Source organism: Emiliania huxleyi (assembly GCF_000372725.1).
Source record: "Emiliania huxleyi CCMP1516 unplaced genomic scaffold EMIHUscaffold_585, whole genome shotgun sequence".
Classification (NCBI taxonomy): domain Eukaryota; phylum Haptophyta; order Isochrysidales; family Noelaerhabdaceae; genus Emiliania; species Emiliania huxleyi.
Window position 1 is genome coordinate 33,855 of NW_005197609.1, and position 13,014 is coordinate 46,868.

General features: G+C 65.0%; 3 protein-coding genes across 3 annotated transcripts; 1 reads left to right on the plus strand and 2 right to left on the minus strand.

Annotated features, from left to right (window-relative positions):
• Positions 1–676: 676 nt before the first annotated feature.
• EMIHUDRAFT_76718 (hypothetical protein) lies at positions 677–898 on the minus strand (the record flags this gene model as incomplete). Its single annotated transcript, XM_005764642.1, has 1 exon — positions 677–898. A coding segment is annotated over one exon (222 nt), but the record flags the coding sequence as incomplete, so codon positions are not given.
• Positions 899–4,310: 3,412 nt separating this feature from the next.
• EMIHUDRAFT_120158 (hypothetical protein) lies at positions 4,311–5,793 on the minus strand (the record flags this gene model as incomplete). The annotated part of the gene is made up of 3 exons (XM_005764643.1): positions 4,311–4,349; positions 4,626–4,997; positions 5,155–5,793. The coding sequence occupies 3 exons, from the start codon at positions 5,791–5,793 to the stop codon at positions 4,311–4,313; spliced, it is 1,050 nt and encodes a 349-aa protein (XP_005764700.1).
• Positions 5,794–8,793: 3,000 nt separating this feature from the next.
• Positions 8,794–10,545, plus strand: EMIHUDRAFT_247536 (hypothetical protein; the record flags this gene model as incomplete). Its single annotated transcript, XM_005764644.1, has 4 exons — positions 8,794–8,880; positions 9,137–9,874; positions 9,939–10,142; positions 10,216–10,545. 4 exons carry the CDS (start codon positions 8,794–8,796, stop codon positions 10,543–10,545), a joined length of 1,359 nt encoding a protein of 452 aa, XP_005764701.1.
• Between the last annotated feature and the right edge of the window lie 2,469 nt (positions 10,546–13,014).

The window sequence follows — 13,014 nt, forward strand, 5'->3', positions numbered from 1 at the left end:
ATCGGCGCGGCGAGGGGGTAGGTTCGAATTCGCCGCGCAACATTTCACCCCCACGGGACCCCGCCATCCCCCCCTCATGGTCCCACCACCTAGCACCCCAATCTTAGGCTTCGCACCCTCTCCTTGCGTGGTGTCCCCCGCTATGTGTCGCCGTCTTCGGGGCACGCAATCCTGTGTAGTCAGGGCAAGTGGGGGCGGGGGGCAGTCCCTTTGACGTATGTATCTCTGGGTTCTGTCCCTAGTCTCGGAGGGGGGCTTGAAGGTCAGAATATTTTATTTTTCCGGCTCCGCCCGGAGAGGGGTCCGCTTGAGTGGTGATTAAGGTCAGGCAGCGTGGGTAGAGTAAACTTCTAGCTCCACACACACAAAAGGTGGTGTGTGGGGCAAGGCCCCCAACGCCCAAGCGCCCGCGCCGCTGTACTGCCTATATCTACAGCAGTATATCTACGTAGGGCTTGCCCTGGCCTTGCCCACTTACGCCTCTTAGCTCTCCCCCCTGGCGCGCGCGGGGGATGTGCTCGCTCTGGCCTCTGCCTGGCCGCTTTTTTGCGGTCTTTGTACACGGCATACCAAAGAGAGAGGGCCGAGGCGTCGCTCGAGACCGGGAGGGTGTGTAAGCCGCTGCCGCGCCCTCTTCGACGGCCGACGGCGGCGGGCGGCGCAAGCGCTGCGCTCTTCAGCATGCGTTCGCCTCTTCCCACTCCCGGATCTGCCGGCGCAGCGTGTGGTTGGGGGCTAGGAAGCTTTGCACGAGCGCCTCGCCCGTCATCGGGCTCGTCGACTTGGTCGCGAGCCAGCGCTCGATTGCCGACCGCTCACAGGAATGCCCGTCCGCCGCCATCACCGGGTCGCTCATGAGCTCGGTCGTGATCGGGCAGATGAAGTCGGCCGGCGGCTCCTCCTCCCTCGGAGCCGGCGCCTCTGCAGCCGAGGACGGCCCTTGCGCCTCCACCGCCCGCCGCCCCTCCTCCAGCCTCGCGCTCTCCTCGAGCGCCGCCGCCAGCTTCGCCGCAAGCTCCGCCGCCACCGCCTCCCCCGCCGCCTCCTCCGCCGGCGCCTCGGCCTCTTGCGACGGCCCAGCGCCGCCCCCGCCGCCCTGCTTCTTCTGCAGGAAGCACGAGGGCAGCTCGGACAGCGGGGGGTTGCGGTCGCTGCTGCTGCTACTTCTGTCGCTGCTCCAGTGCGGTGCAAGCACCAAAGTCGACCTGCGCTTTCCCGGCGGTGCAAGCTCCACGAACGACAAGCGCCCCTCCGACGGCAGGGCCACGCCTTGCTGCTGGCCCGTCGGCCCTCTCCTTTGCCGCACGGATAACCGCCCTTTGCTGACCTGCTCCGCACCTGCCAATCTGGTCCGCAGCTCTGGCTTGCGCCGAAACGGCGGCTTGCGAATGCTCCAGTGGAAGGTGTAGTCGAGGCTGTCGCGAGGGCGGCAGCAGAGGACGGCGGCGAGGTGGACTCGCAAGATGCGGCTGAAGGGGAAGTAGAAGAGGGCCAAGATAGGGAAGACCAAGAAGATGATCCGGTCACGTGGATTCTCGTCTGTCATCAGCTTGTCGGCGTCCCTCACCCAACAGCCCTTTTGCTCCTCATCATACTCCTCGAGCTTCTTGCGCAGGGAGAGGTACATGCCGCACACCTCCTCGCGATCAGCCCGGCCGATGAAGCGCGTCGACTCGGCCTCGAAGAGCGCCTCCATTTGCCGCACGCTTGGCAGCCGCCCACGCGCCACCGGCACACGGCCGACGCCGAGCTCGTATGCGTGCCCGCCCCCTTCCGTCATCAGCAGCGCGCACGCCGTCTCAGACGTGCACCATCCCGAACGGCACTTGGCACCGGCGTAAGGGATCAGGTCGAGGCGGTCAGCTGGTGGCGCGCCGTCGTAGATCTCATTCAGCTCGCGCTCCAAATGGAGCGGGATCCGCCGGTGCTGCAGCACGAGGACGCGCGGGCTGGCGTAGGCGTTGCTCATCACGCCGAGCCCCTCCTCGAACAGATCCGACTCCGCGGTGGTACGTTTCGCGCCCGTTATCGGGTCGTGCTGCGGTACCGCGGCAAAGTCCCACATCAGGGCGGGCCGATCCTCTGCGTGGCGGCCCTCCCGGTAATACGAGAGGACCTCGTCGAGGTGGAAGCGGCTGCCGTCTGGCTGGTCGCCGCCGCCCTTGGACGAATTGAAGGGGCCCTGCCACTTGTAGGAGAGCGCAGCGACCTTCTCTTCGGCCAGCAGGCGGGCCGCGTCGGCCGGGGCCCAAAACGCCTCTTCCGGCAGGTCCTGCTGCCGCAGTAGCACCCAGTCCGTTGGGCGCTCCAACAGCCAGGCGACGCGCAGCAGCCGGAGGGAGCCGTCGGCGAGGCGCTGGGGTAGGTCGGCCTCGATGGCGGCGATGCGAGCGCGCAGTCTCTTGCGAAGGTGGAGGTGGTTCAGAGGTGGGGGGATGAAGAGAAATATGCTCGAGACAATGAGGACTGTCGGGTCGTAGTCGCACTGCTCCGGAACAAGCCACGAGAAGCCCAGCGGGGAGGCGACGAGGATGGCGAAGCTGCCGAGGGCAAGAGTGAGCAGATAGAGCGCGAGGAAGCGCTTGGGCTGCGATGCCGTGGGCAAGAGTAAGGCCAAAAGTCCAAGGACGGTGGCCATAAGAGTGGCGACCAAGCTTAAAGGGACCCACTTCTCGTCCTCTGCATCGCAATCGGCCGGTGGCAGCGGCGGGGGCAGCTCGGGGGGCAGCTCGGGGGGCGGCGGCAGCGGGGCGCGCCCCGGTGGCCACGGCGGCGGTGCGGGCGGTGCGGGCGGTGCGGGCGGAGCGGGCGGAGCGGACGGGGAGAGAACGGCCAGTGTCAGATCGTTCTCCGTCCAGGAGCCGTCGCAGAACACCTGCCAGGTAGCCGTGCCGAGCGGCGGCGAGGAGGAGTCGTCCGAGCCGATGGCGGCCATGTAGCTACATACCCCCTCGCCATCGAGGTCGTTGGAGGCAGTAGTGCTTGGCTGATCAGTGTCCACGCCCCAGGTCGCTCCGAACCCGTTGCCATTGCATTCGGGGTCCCAGTAGAGATAGTACGACGACGAGGCGTCGCGGAAGTACGGCGCCCCTGAGAAGGTGTAGCCGACCGCGACATACTCGACGTTGTCGAGGATAGAGCTTCGCGAAGCGCAACCTCCGGTGACCATGAGCGGCGGCGGGAGTGGCGGAGGCGGCGCTGTCGCTCGCGGCAGAAACGTGACGAGGAGCGCGGCGGTCGAGCCGCCCGTGCTGAGTACCGCGAGGAACGCGAAGAAGATGCTGAGCAGGTGGAGGCGGCCGGTGACGACGGCCGGAGAAACGTTGAGCTTCAGCATCGCTGCTTTCAGGCGGTTTGCTTCCGGGCTGGACGGGGTACAGGTACAGTGGGACGCCTTCCTCGGTCCCCACGTCGGCGAATCGGTCGGCGATGCGCTTGTGTTTCGATTATTGGGGTGCAAGGCTACAGCGTGCCAAGCTGCAGAAACGAGCTTTTGGTGGCTATAAGCATAGGCACTGAGATGATTATGGTGCGCGCGGAGCGCGCTGGTGCTACCCGGACACACGCGCGGAGCGCGCAAGCTAGACACACGCGCGGAGCGCGCCGGCCGGCTAGATACCGCGGAGGCAAGCAATCAACACAACCGTTCGAATGCTGACGCCGCAAGTCGCTGCCGCCGAGTGCCAAAGTGCGCCTGGATTGCTCAGCAGCACAAGCATCCACGGAGCCAGCGAGCGCCGAGCGACATTGCCTTGACTGAGCCAGACCGGGACATGTCGGCGGCGGCAAACTTGAAATGGTGCCGATAGATAGGTGATAGCCGAGGTAGCTCCGGCGGACGTGAGAGCAAGGCCTGACGATACACTGGCAAATGCCGAAGCCCTCGCCGCCCTCGCTGCCGCCCAGGCATCGCCACCGCGAATGCCCAAGCCCTCGCCACCCAGGCATCGGCATCGCGGGTGACTAAGAAAAAATTTCGAGGCCGCTGTCCCTTTTGTCAGGGGCAGGAGAACTAGAGTGAGTGGGCAAGGGGCAGGCGTAGTTTCTTCCCCCCCTCCGTCGGAATCGACAACTCATTAGTCGAACTGGCGACTCATAATGAATCTTGCCGCAAGCGCAACCGCCCTGTGGGGGCGGCAGCGGCGACCGCCCTGTGGGGGCAGCGGCGACCGCCCTGTGGGGGCGGCAGCGGCGACCGCCCCCAGGGAACTATATTTAGCGGCTCCCGCCTTCAGGGAAGTTCTGGTACACATGTCCAGGACTCTTGTCGAAATAGCGTGTAGAGTCGAAACCACAAGAGGGCTAGGAGCTCACGGAGTAACGGAGTAGGATGTGATTCCGTCACGCTCCTGCTCTAATAGCTGTCTAGTGAGTTTCACGCTGTGTGTAGAGTGCCGGCTGTGGACTGGCTGTGAGTCGTGTTTTGACTGTTGTCGTCAGGAGATGAGTCACGATCTATTCAGCGAGATCCCCGCCCGAGAAGCGAGATAATTTTCCGCCGAGATTCCCCCGAGAAGTGCTCGGCTCCGTTCAGCAACGTACTTTCAAACGATCTGTCTCACGCACGATTTTGATGAGAGAGCAGCGCAAGTCAATCTTTCTCCTCTCTCCTCGTCGAGCCACACCACTCCGTGCTCGCGCCTGCCCTCGAAGCAGTCCCGTCCATGCAGCGCCTGGTACGAGTCCAGCAGCACGACCTCGCCCGTCGCCATCGGCACCCGCACCACGTGCCTCCCCACCGCCTCGTCGACAGCCTCGAGCAGCGCCGGCTCGAGGGGAGAAAGGTCGCCGTAAAAGACGTCCACGCCCTCGAAGGTGCCGCCCGCCGCGCCGCCGCCCGCCCGCCGCCGCTGCAGGTACGCCGACTGCGAGTGCAGGCTGCTGAAGAAGGTTGGCGCGCCGCTGGCCGGGTGTCGGTTGACAGGCGCCTTCGGCTGCTCGAGGATCTGCAGCGTCCGCTCGTCGGCGGAGAAGGCGACTGCCAGATCGAGCGGCACCTGTTCACAGCTAGAGGTGTGAAGAGACGCTGTTCACAGCGAGGCGACTCGAAGTGATGAAGAGGAGGATAAAACACTAACTGCTGATAATGTCAATAGAGATGATAGAATAGTAGTAATACTGATCGAGCGCCTTGGCCGAGAGGATAGCGCCCACGACGCGCAGCGCCGCTCCGCGCAGCGCCGCGAGGAGGGAGGGCGGCAGCGGCAAGTCCGCGAGCCATCCGAAGGGGATCGACGCCACCCGCACTGAGAGCAGCCTCTCTCGCAGGGTGGCCAGCACTCCGGCAGGCAGGGTGGCCAGCACCGCCCGCCCGTCCGCGAGCAGAAAGTCGCCTCCACCGAGCTCCGCGGGCTGGAAGCACGCAAAGGCGGCGAAGGGAGCCGCCAGCTTGTACGTCACGTCGTTGTGCAGCCCTATGAAGGTCTTGGAGAGGGACTCGGCGTTGACCGCCTCGTACACTCCGTCCGGCGCGGAGAGGAGGGAGCGGACGCCGACGCTCGCCAAAGGGTCGGCGCAGGGAACCAGAGGCAGCGCGCTACAAAAGTCGCGCAAGCCTGCCGAGGTGGCAGGGAGGCGGAAGCCCTTGAAGTGAAGCGCGCCGTGCTCGCCGAGCTCATCCATGAGCCACTCCCGGTTCCGCTCGAGCCACTCGCGCTCAGCAGTCGGCGACAGCGAAGGAGGCGCGGTGACGACAGCGAGGAAGTCGCGTGGAGCCGCGGGCGTCAGCTCGCCGAGCGCGTCCCACCGGGTGGGAGGGCAGGGAAGCAGGCCGAGGAGCGGTGCGAGGAGCATCCGCGGCCGAGCCTGGCGAGGTACTTCCAGCCTGCTGTGGGAACAGCTGACGCAGTCTCGCCGAGGCTCGCCCCAGCACTCGGGTTGACTCGGCCAGACAATGTGCTGTGAATGGTTGCCGTGAATTTTCTTCTTGAGCACTTGAGCACTGGATTGGGTCGATTTCGCATGGTACGGGACCCCTCGATCGTCTCGCCCTCCCTCACTGGTGTGTTCATTGGGGGGGGGGGGGTCATAACAAACACGCGACACAAAAACGGTCCGCCGTAATAAAGAAATAGACCGGACAGAGAGCGAGTCGTTTGTGTGTCCGTTGGTATGTAGTACACGTTTATTGCGGGCTCGCCCGTACGACAAGAGCATCTCCGTCAGCTCCCTCTCTTGTCCGAAGAGCGACATTGTTAGCGTTGGCATGCAGCTCTCCATCATATGCGCGCGTGAGGATTGCATCGACATAAAGCGTTCCTAGCAGAGGCCGGTGGGCGCACCCGCGTAGAAGGGGGGGGGGGGGGGCGCACAACGCGCAAAATAACAGGGAGCGAGCGAACACCAACATCACGCACACCAAGCCAAGCCTCCTCGTATGCGACGGAGCAGGTCTGCGCGGTGGTCCATACGTGTGTTGTTCGCAAGATGATGCCATTGATGCTGTCCGACTGTTCCACGGTGGATGTGCTTGACGTAGGTGCCGTTCAAGTTGAACCCATGCACCTTATGAACTGCGCGCCGATTCTCGGTTGACAGGGCCCTGATGGCGCGCTGGAGAGATCCTTGGTCGTCAATCGCCCTCGCAAGGTTCTTTCCGCAACGTGTTTGTACTGCGCGCGCGTGCCAATCATTCATGAGCATGGGTGACAGAGGATGACGGAGGTTCCACAGAAACACGCCGTTGTTGATGTCCCAGAACACGCGCTCATACCAACCTTACTCTGCCCACAGAAGGGCGTCCGGATTGGAACTACGCATCAATCCCACGACATCTTTCGGGGTGGTGACAATCGCGTCTGCATCCAAGTACAAAAAGAAGTCAACGTCACTGGCACGCGCTGCGTCGAAAAGCATGCCGAGTTTATTGAATGCAGCGGCTGCTTGAAAGTTTGGCTGCGTTCGACAAATTGATTCCAGCTCGTCATCGAGGTAGATGCCTGTGATGGCTCTGTACTGATGCCCATGCATGTGTGCCCACTTCTCGTTGCAGTTGCCAGTGATGTTGAGGAGCGTTCTGTACGATCCTGTTTTTGTGCTTCCTTGTGCAACGAGCACTCTTCCTGGCGGCTTATGCGACGTGTGGCTTATATGCTGCGTGGGGCCGACTAAAAGAGGGTCGCCTGCGTCAACGATCTTGGCGACCGGTCCTCCTCTGAACATCGGGCACGGGACTGGCGCGCAGTAGAGAGTCTCCACGCCGTTTCATCGAGTTTGCCCGAGTGGTAAAATGCAATCGAATTTGCCCGAGTGGTAAAGTGCAAATTTGGCATTTGGTAAAAGTTGCCCGAGTGGTCTGTGGGGAAAAACCAAAGCGGACGGGTGGCCCCAAGAGCTAAAGGTCAACATCCCCTCCGGCTACGACATTGTGAACCTGATCTGGTCCTCACGGGGTTGATTGACCCGTCTCCTCCAGATCGAGACGGACTTCATGAACGGCCGAGCAATATTTCTTCATTACTATTATTAATTGATGCTTTTTGCACGGCTGAGCCCCCCCCCCCCCCCCCCCGCGCCCATTCCCAGGCCGTCATCGCATTCGCCTTCCTGGGACCCAGCGCTGACTTCTGACTGTCGTTGCTGTCTCTCCCCCTTCTCGACTGTCTGTGCTTGTGCGTCTTGGGTCCGGAGTTGTGCGTTTATGTGAAAGGCCAGCGCACAGCGCCATAGGCGGTATTTTCACATTCTCAATAAGAGGGCTCCCGCGGCGATCAACACCGCAACTCCTTTTCTAAATTTCACCACTCTTCTTGGTCACCACACCATTGACACAGCATCGCGCATGGCACCATCACGCCGTGCTCATTTGCGCGGCGATCGACGAGTTCGGGGTGCAGGTGGTAGAGCGTGCCGTCGTCCGACTCCCAGCAGCTGATGACGCGCGAGATGTCGGTGTCGCGGAATTCGTGCGTACCGTCGCCGTTGGGACGGTCGTTGCTCGCGCCGTTGGGAAACGCAAGGCGCACCTTTTTGTTTTGAAGACCTCGATACTTAGCGCACTGCTCGGGCGAGAGCTCAAACACGTGCCGCGTCTCGTCTTCGCCGCCGGCTACGCGCACAGACACAGTACGCGGCAGCGCCGACACGTCAACCCGCGTGTACGTCAGCGACGGGTCCCGCACGCCGCACGAGGCGCATGCGTGCAGCGGCAGCGCGTGCGCCATGCGCTCGTCGCTCCACTCGCCCAGCAGCCGCCGCTTCGTCTCGTCGGAGACGTGCACGCAGCGCTGCAGCAGCGCCGCCGTCTCGTCCTCGGGCCGCTCCAGGTCCATGACGACGTTCGTCGAGGCGTGGAAGCGCGTCTCCAGGTCGATGGCCGCCTGCTCGGCCGCGGCGAGCTTGCCCTGGTCGACGCACATGCCGCACACCGCGTGCGCCGGGCAGCCGCACTGGCCGCGTTGTGGGCGCACGGTCTTGGCGACCGCCGGCGCTGCGCGCCGGTCGTGCTGCTCACGCTGCCGGCGGCGCTGGTCGCGCGCCTGCCGATCGCGCGTGTTCGCGGCGGCTGCATCTCTTGCTCGTTTCGCTCGCACCCGAGCGGCTGTCGCCAGGCGCTTCAGGTCGGCGGTGCTGCGCGCGCGGCCGTCGGCCAGGCACAGCCACATGTCCTCCTCCTCGGCAGGCTCGCACGGCTTGCCGTCGAACTGCGGCTGGCGCCCGCGACGATGCTTCGCCCAGGCCGGGCACGATGGTGCCGCGACGAGCGGCGTCGAGGCGACGGCCATCGATGGGTCCAGAAGACTTGGAGACACTTCTCGACCAAAAAATCAAAAAAATCGAGCACAATTGCGTTACATGGGCATGGCCGGGGTTTCTGCACCGAACGATCTTACTTTCGGTCTATCGAAAGTGTTGATCGATAACAAGGCTGTGAACAACACGGTGACAGAGAGATCGCCCCGCCGCGTCCCGGTGCTCTGTGGTCGGAGTTGTGACTCCGCCCGGGCGGCAGGCGGACCTCTCTGTCGGAAGCGCCGCAGACCGACCCCTCCTCCCACAGTTGGCCAGCTCCTGACCCATGCCGGTCAGGACCTCGACGGCTGTGGCCGTCGCCGCCGCCGCCGCCGCCGCCGCCGTTATCCTCCTCCTCGGGCGGCGACGGCGCCTGCAACCACGCATCGCCTACATCAACACCGAGGATGCTGACAAGTGGAATGATCAGCTACGAATATTCGCCGGCGCGCTGCGCCTCCCGCCTGCGGCCTTTCAAAGGTTCGACGCGTACAAGGGCGAGTTCCCGACCCGCGCGGAGCTCGAGTCGGGCAAGTACAATGGCGTGCTGATTACGGGCAGCCACTATTCCGCGGTCGACCCGCAGCAGCAGCACTGGCTCGAGGGCCTCTTCGAGTGCATCCGAGCGTGCGCTGCGCTGCCGCGGGTGCGCCTGGTCGGCTGCTGCTTTGGCTGCCAGGCCGTCGCGGTCGCCCTCGGGGGCGAGGTCGGCTCCAACCCGGACGGCAGCTTCACCTTTGGCGCAGAGACGATCGACGTCGACGCGGCTGCCCTCGCCGGCCTGTTCCCGCCGCAGGAGCGTGCGAGCGTGGAGGCGCTCCTGTCGCCGCTGCCGCCAGCGGGCGGCGCTGGCGAGGGCGGCCCGGCCTCCCTCCGGCTGCTGCAGAGCCACGGCGAGCAGGTGCTGCGCATGCCGGCGGGCTCGCTCCTGCTCGGCTGCTCGCCGACCGCGCGGCACGAGCTCTTCGTCTGCGGCCGCCACCGCAATGCGCTCTGCTGCCAGGCGCACCCGGAGTTCGACGTGGCGCTCCTCCGCGAGCGCATCGAGCCGGCGCTGCGCGACAAGGGGCGGATGACGCCGCTCGAGCTGCAGGCGAGCGCAGCGGGCATGGCGGCCGGCGGAGCGGAGGCGCTCCGCTCGGAGGTGGGGCGCGAGCTGTACAGGAGGTGGCTGACGGGACGGCACAGCTGAGGAGTGCGGCCCGGAGGCGTGCTCCGTCAAAGCGCTGCGCACCGTCTGCCCGACGGAGGCGCTGCCTGCGCGTCCGACGCCGGTGGGCGACGAGTTCTTTTGCATCGCCGAGTCGATGGCGCCGCTCGCAGAGGCGCTCGCGGAGGTCAAGGCGGCGACAGCGCAGGCGCAGGGCGACGGCGGGCACCATCTGCGCGGGTCGAGCTCGAGCGCGGCGACAGTCTGACGTGACTCCTTTCCGGCTGGAGGGGTATGGGCTTCCGGCGCTCGCGGCGCCGGGCCGCTGGTGCCAGACCGCCATCATCCCGCGGGCGAACGTGTACGGCGAGACCGACAGGGCGCGGCGGGATATTGCGCTTGTGCTGGCGATCGCTCTCACGGGCATCGTCCTCAGGGTGCTGCTGCTGCTCGGCGCGCTGTGGTTCGTCCGCTTTGCGCACAAGTCGCTCTGCCGCGAGCGGCGGCAGCTCGACGAGAAGCGTGTGCGCGCCGAGGTCGACTCGATGCACGAGATGGGTCGTCCCTGCCGAGCTGTTTGCCTCCTTCTCCTTGTTGCCGATGCACGAGACGCTGCGGGACGGCACGGCTGCCACCCGCTCTTCACAGTCAACACGCTCGCATAGCTGCGCGAGCTGAAGGGCAGCCGCCGCCACTGCCTCTTCCGCCACCGCCTTTTCCTCCACCGTCGCCTCCGCCGCCGCCTCTACGGCGCTCTCCAACGCCTCTGCCAGTCCCTCGCGACCCCATCTCTCATTGGAGCAGGGGCGGGGGCGACGCCGGCAGCAGTGGCCACCACAGCGGTGACCCCAGCATTCATGGGTGACGACAATTCATTGGATGAGTGTTTGCGAGCAGAAGCGCGTGTGCTGAATCTAGATCGCACGCCGTGGCATATGACTTGGGTAGGCGTGCGACCGCAGCGCGCCCGCCGTAAGCTCGACGGGGCGCGCGTGTCAGCTAGAAGTTTGCCAGTAGAGCTATGAATCCTGGTCTTTTCGAAGACGAGCCCCGCGCCACGGGTGCCAGCCGTGCCTCCGCGGGAGTCGCCCTTCGAGCCGCGTCCCGTCGGCACCGTCCCTGAGTGCGTCTCGCCCCTCTGCGGACACACTCGACGAGGACAGTCCAGCCGACGGGAGGGTTGTTGCACGAATATGGGACAAAAGCGTCGAAAATGTCCCAAAAAAGCGTTTGTCGAGTTTGTTGCAGCCCCACAGCCGGCGCGCGCTGCCAGGAAGCACCGCTCGCGTGTCGGCGGCACTCCCTGGCACCCAGTGAGTGCCGCGAACCGACCAGACCGATTAGGCTCGACGCCGCGCTCGCTGTGGGGCTGCCACAAAGTCGCCGCCGAGCGTGCCACCGACGGCGTCCCGTCGGAGGTGATGGAGTGTGAGACCTGAGGCTGCGGAGGTGACGCCTGAGGTAGCGGTCCGTGCACAGCGACTCAGCCGGCGACCGCCACGGGCTCAGACGAGACTTGTCGACTCGTTCCAGCTCAGCTTCACCGTGGTCCTCGGGCGTCTGTCGACGTCAGGACCACCCATACAGCTCGCGGGTTTGAGGTCGCAAGAGCCAAGATGGTGGCGTTTGGACATCCCAACCATCACACAAGACAGCCTGTAGGTGATGGCGGGACGGCGCAGTGTTTGTGGCACTCGGCAGTAGGCACCCGCGGCACGGCCCCGCTGTCGGCTCTCGCGGGCTGCGGAACCGGACCCAGAAAGGGACGGTCCGGGCGAGTGTGGCAGCTCCTGCGCTAGTATGGGCACCCTCTATTATAGCACTACTGATCCTGGTCATTAGAGCTGCCAGGGATAGCGTCAGGAGCTGGTAGGAGTCAAAACCCCTCATATTTGAGACATCGTGTCCCATATACTCGTGCAACAACCCGGGAACGAGTCGCGGCTCGCGCGCCGGCGATAGATTTAGTTGCGGCGAGGTGTGTGTGTGTACGAAGCGCCGATGGCACGACCACCGCTCTGCATCAAAGACCGGGCAAGTAGGTGCCTGTTCATGTTCCGCGAGGAAGAGGAGGTCTCCCCCCCGGGCCCGGCCTGAGCAGCTACGGGTGGAAGGCAGCCCCTTCGAGTCGAGGAGGGTGGACGGCGCCACCATTGCCGAGCTCCAATGGCTAGAGACCTGGGCGTCTGCTGATGGTCACGCCGCCCCGCTCGTTCAGTGTCGCCCGCCGCCGCGCCGCGCCGCCGCCCGATGATTAATGATTAATTATTATCATCCGATGATTAATAATTAATAAATAAGTACCACACCACCCAGCTCCACTGTACTGCCGGTCTGCTGCTGCCCCCGAGTGTATACCGCCGCCCTTAATAAGGGTTCGCGCCGTTAGCAACTGCCATGTCGGCTGGTTGTCGGCTGCGGCTCTCGCCCCACTGGCGGCGCGGTCTAGTGCCGCGGCGCCCAGCCCTCCTGTGGGCCCGCGGCGGCTCGCCGCCGCGGTTCTGCACAATGTGACCGGTCCGGATTCGTCCCGGCGTACCGCCGGTGCCGCTTCCTCGCCGATTTTTTGCTCAACCACTTAGTCGACAAACTTGTGCCAGAGCTCCTGCTGCTCGACTGAGCGGCGGAGCCGGCCCCTCGCGGCCGAGGAGTGATGCGCCAGCACCGGGGCAACAACGCGGGACCGTCTCCGGGCCGTCTCGACACCCTGCGGCTCTTTGAACTCAACCTCGCAGCCCGCTGCGCGGCTCTTTGAGCGCGAGAGAGGTCGTCTACGAGGCGGCGGCGAGCGCAGGCGGCGCAGGCGGCGGCGGCGCGGCGGCGCGGCGGCGGATCGCGGCGCTGAAAACGGCAGCAGGCTGCTGCTTGCTGCTGCAGCAGCTGCTGCTGCTGCTGCTGCTCCGCTTCTGCTGATTGTGGGTACGATTCCTCCGATCACCCCGCCCGCCCGCCCCGCCCCATCCGCCCGTCTCTCCCCGCTTGCCGGCCCGCCCGCCCGCCCGCCCGCCCGACCGACCGACCACCCATTCCCATCACCATCTCACATACCTTCATATGAGCGGCCGCACATTGCTCGGTACCCCCCCTGCACATCTAAAGCCATCCCTGCTGCTAGGGGGGGGGGTCTGACCCCC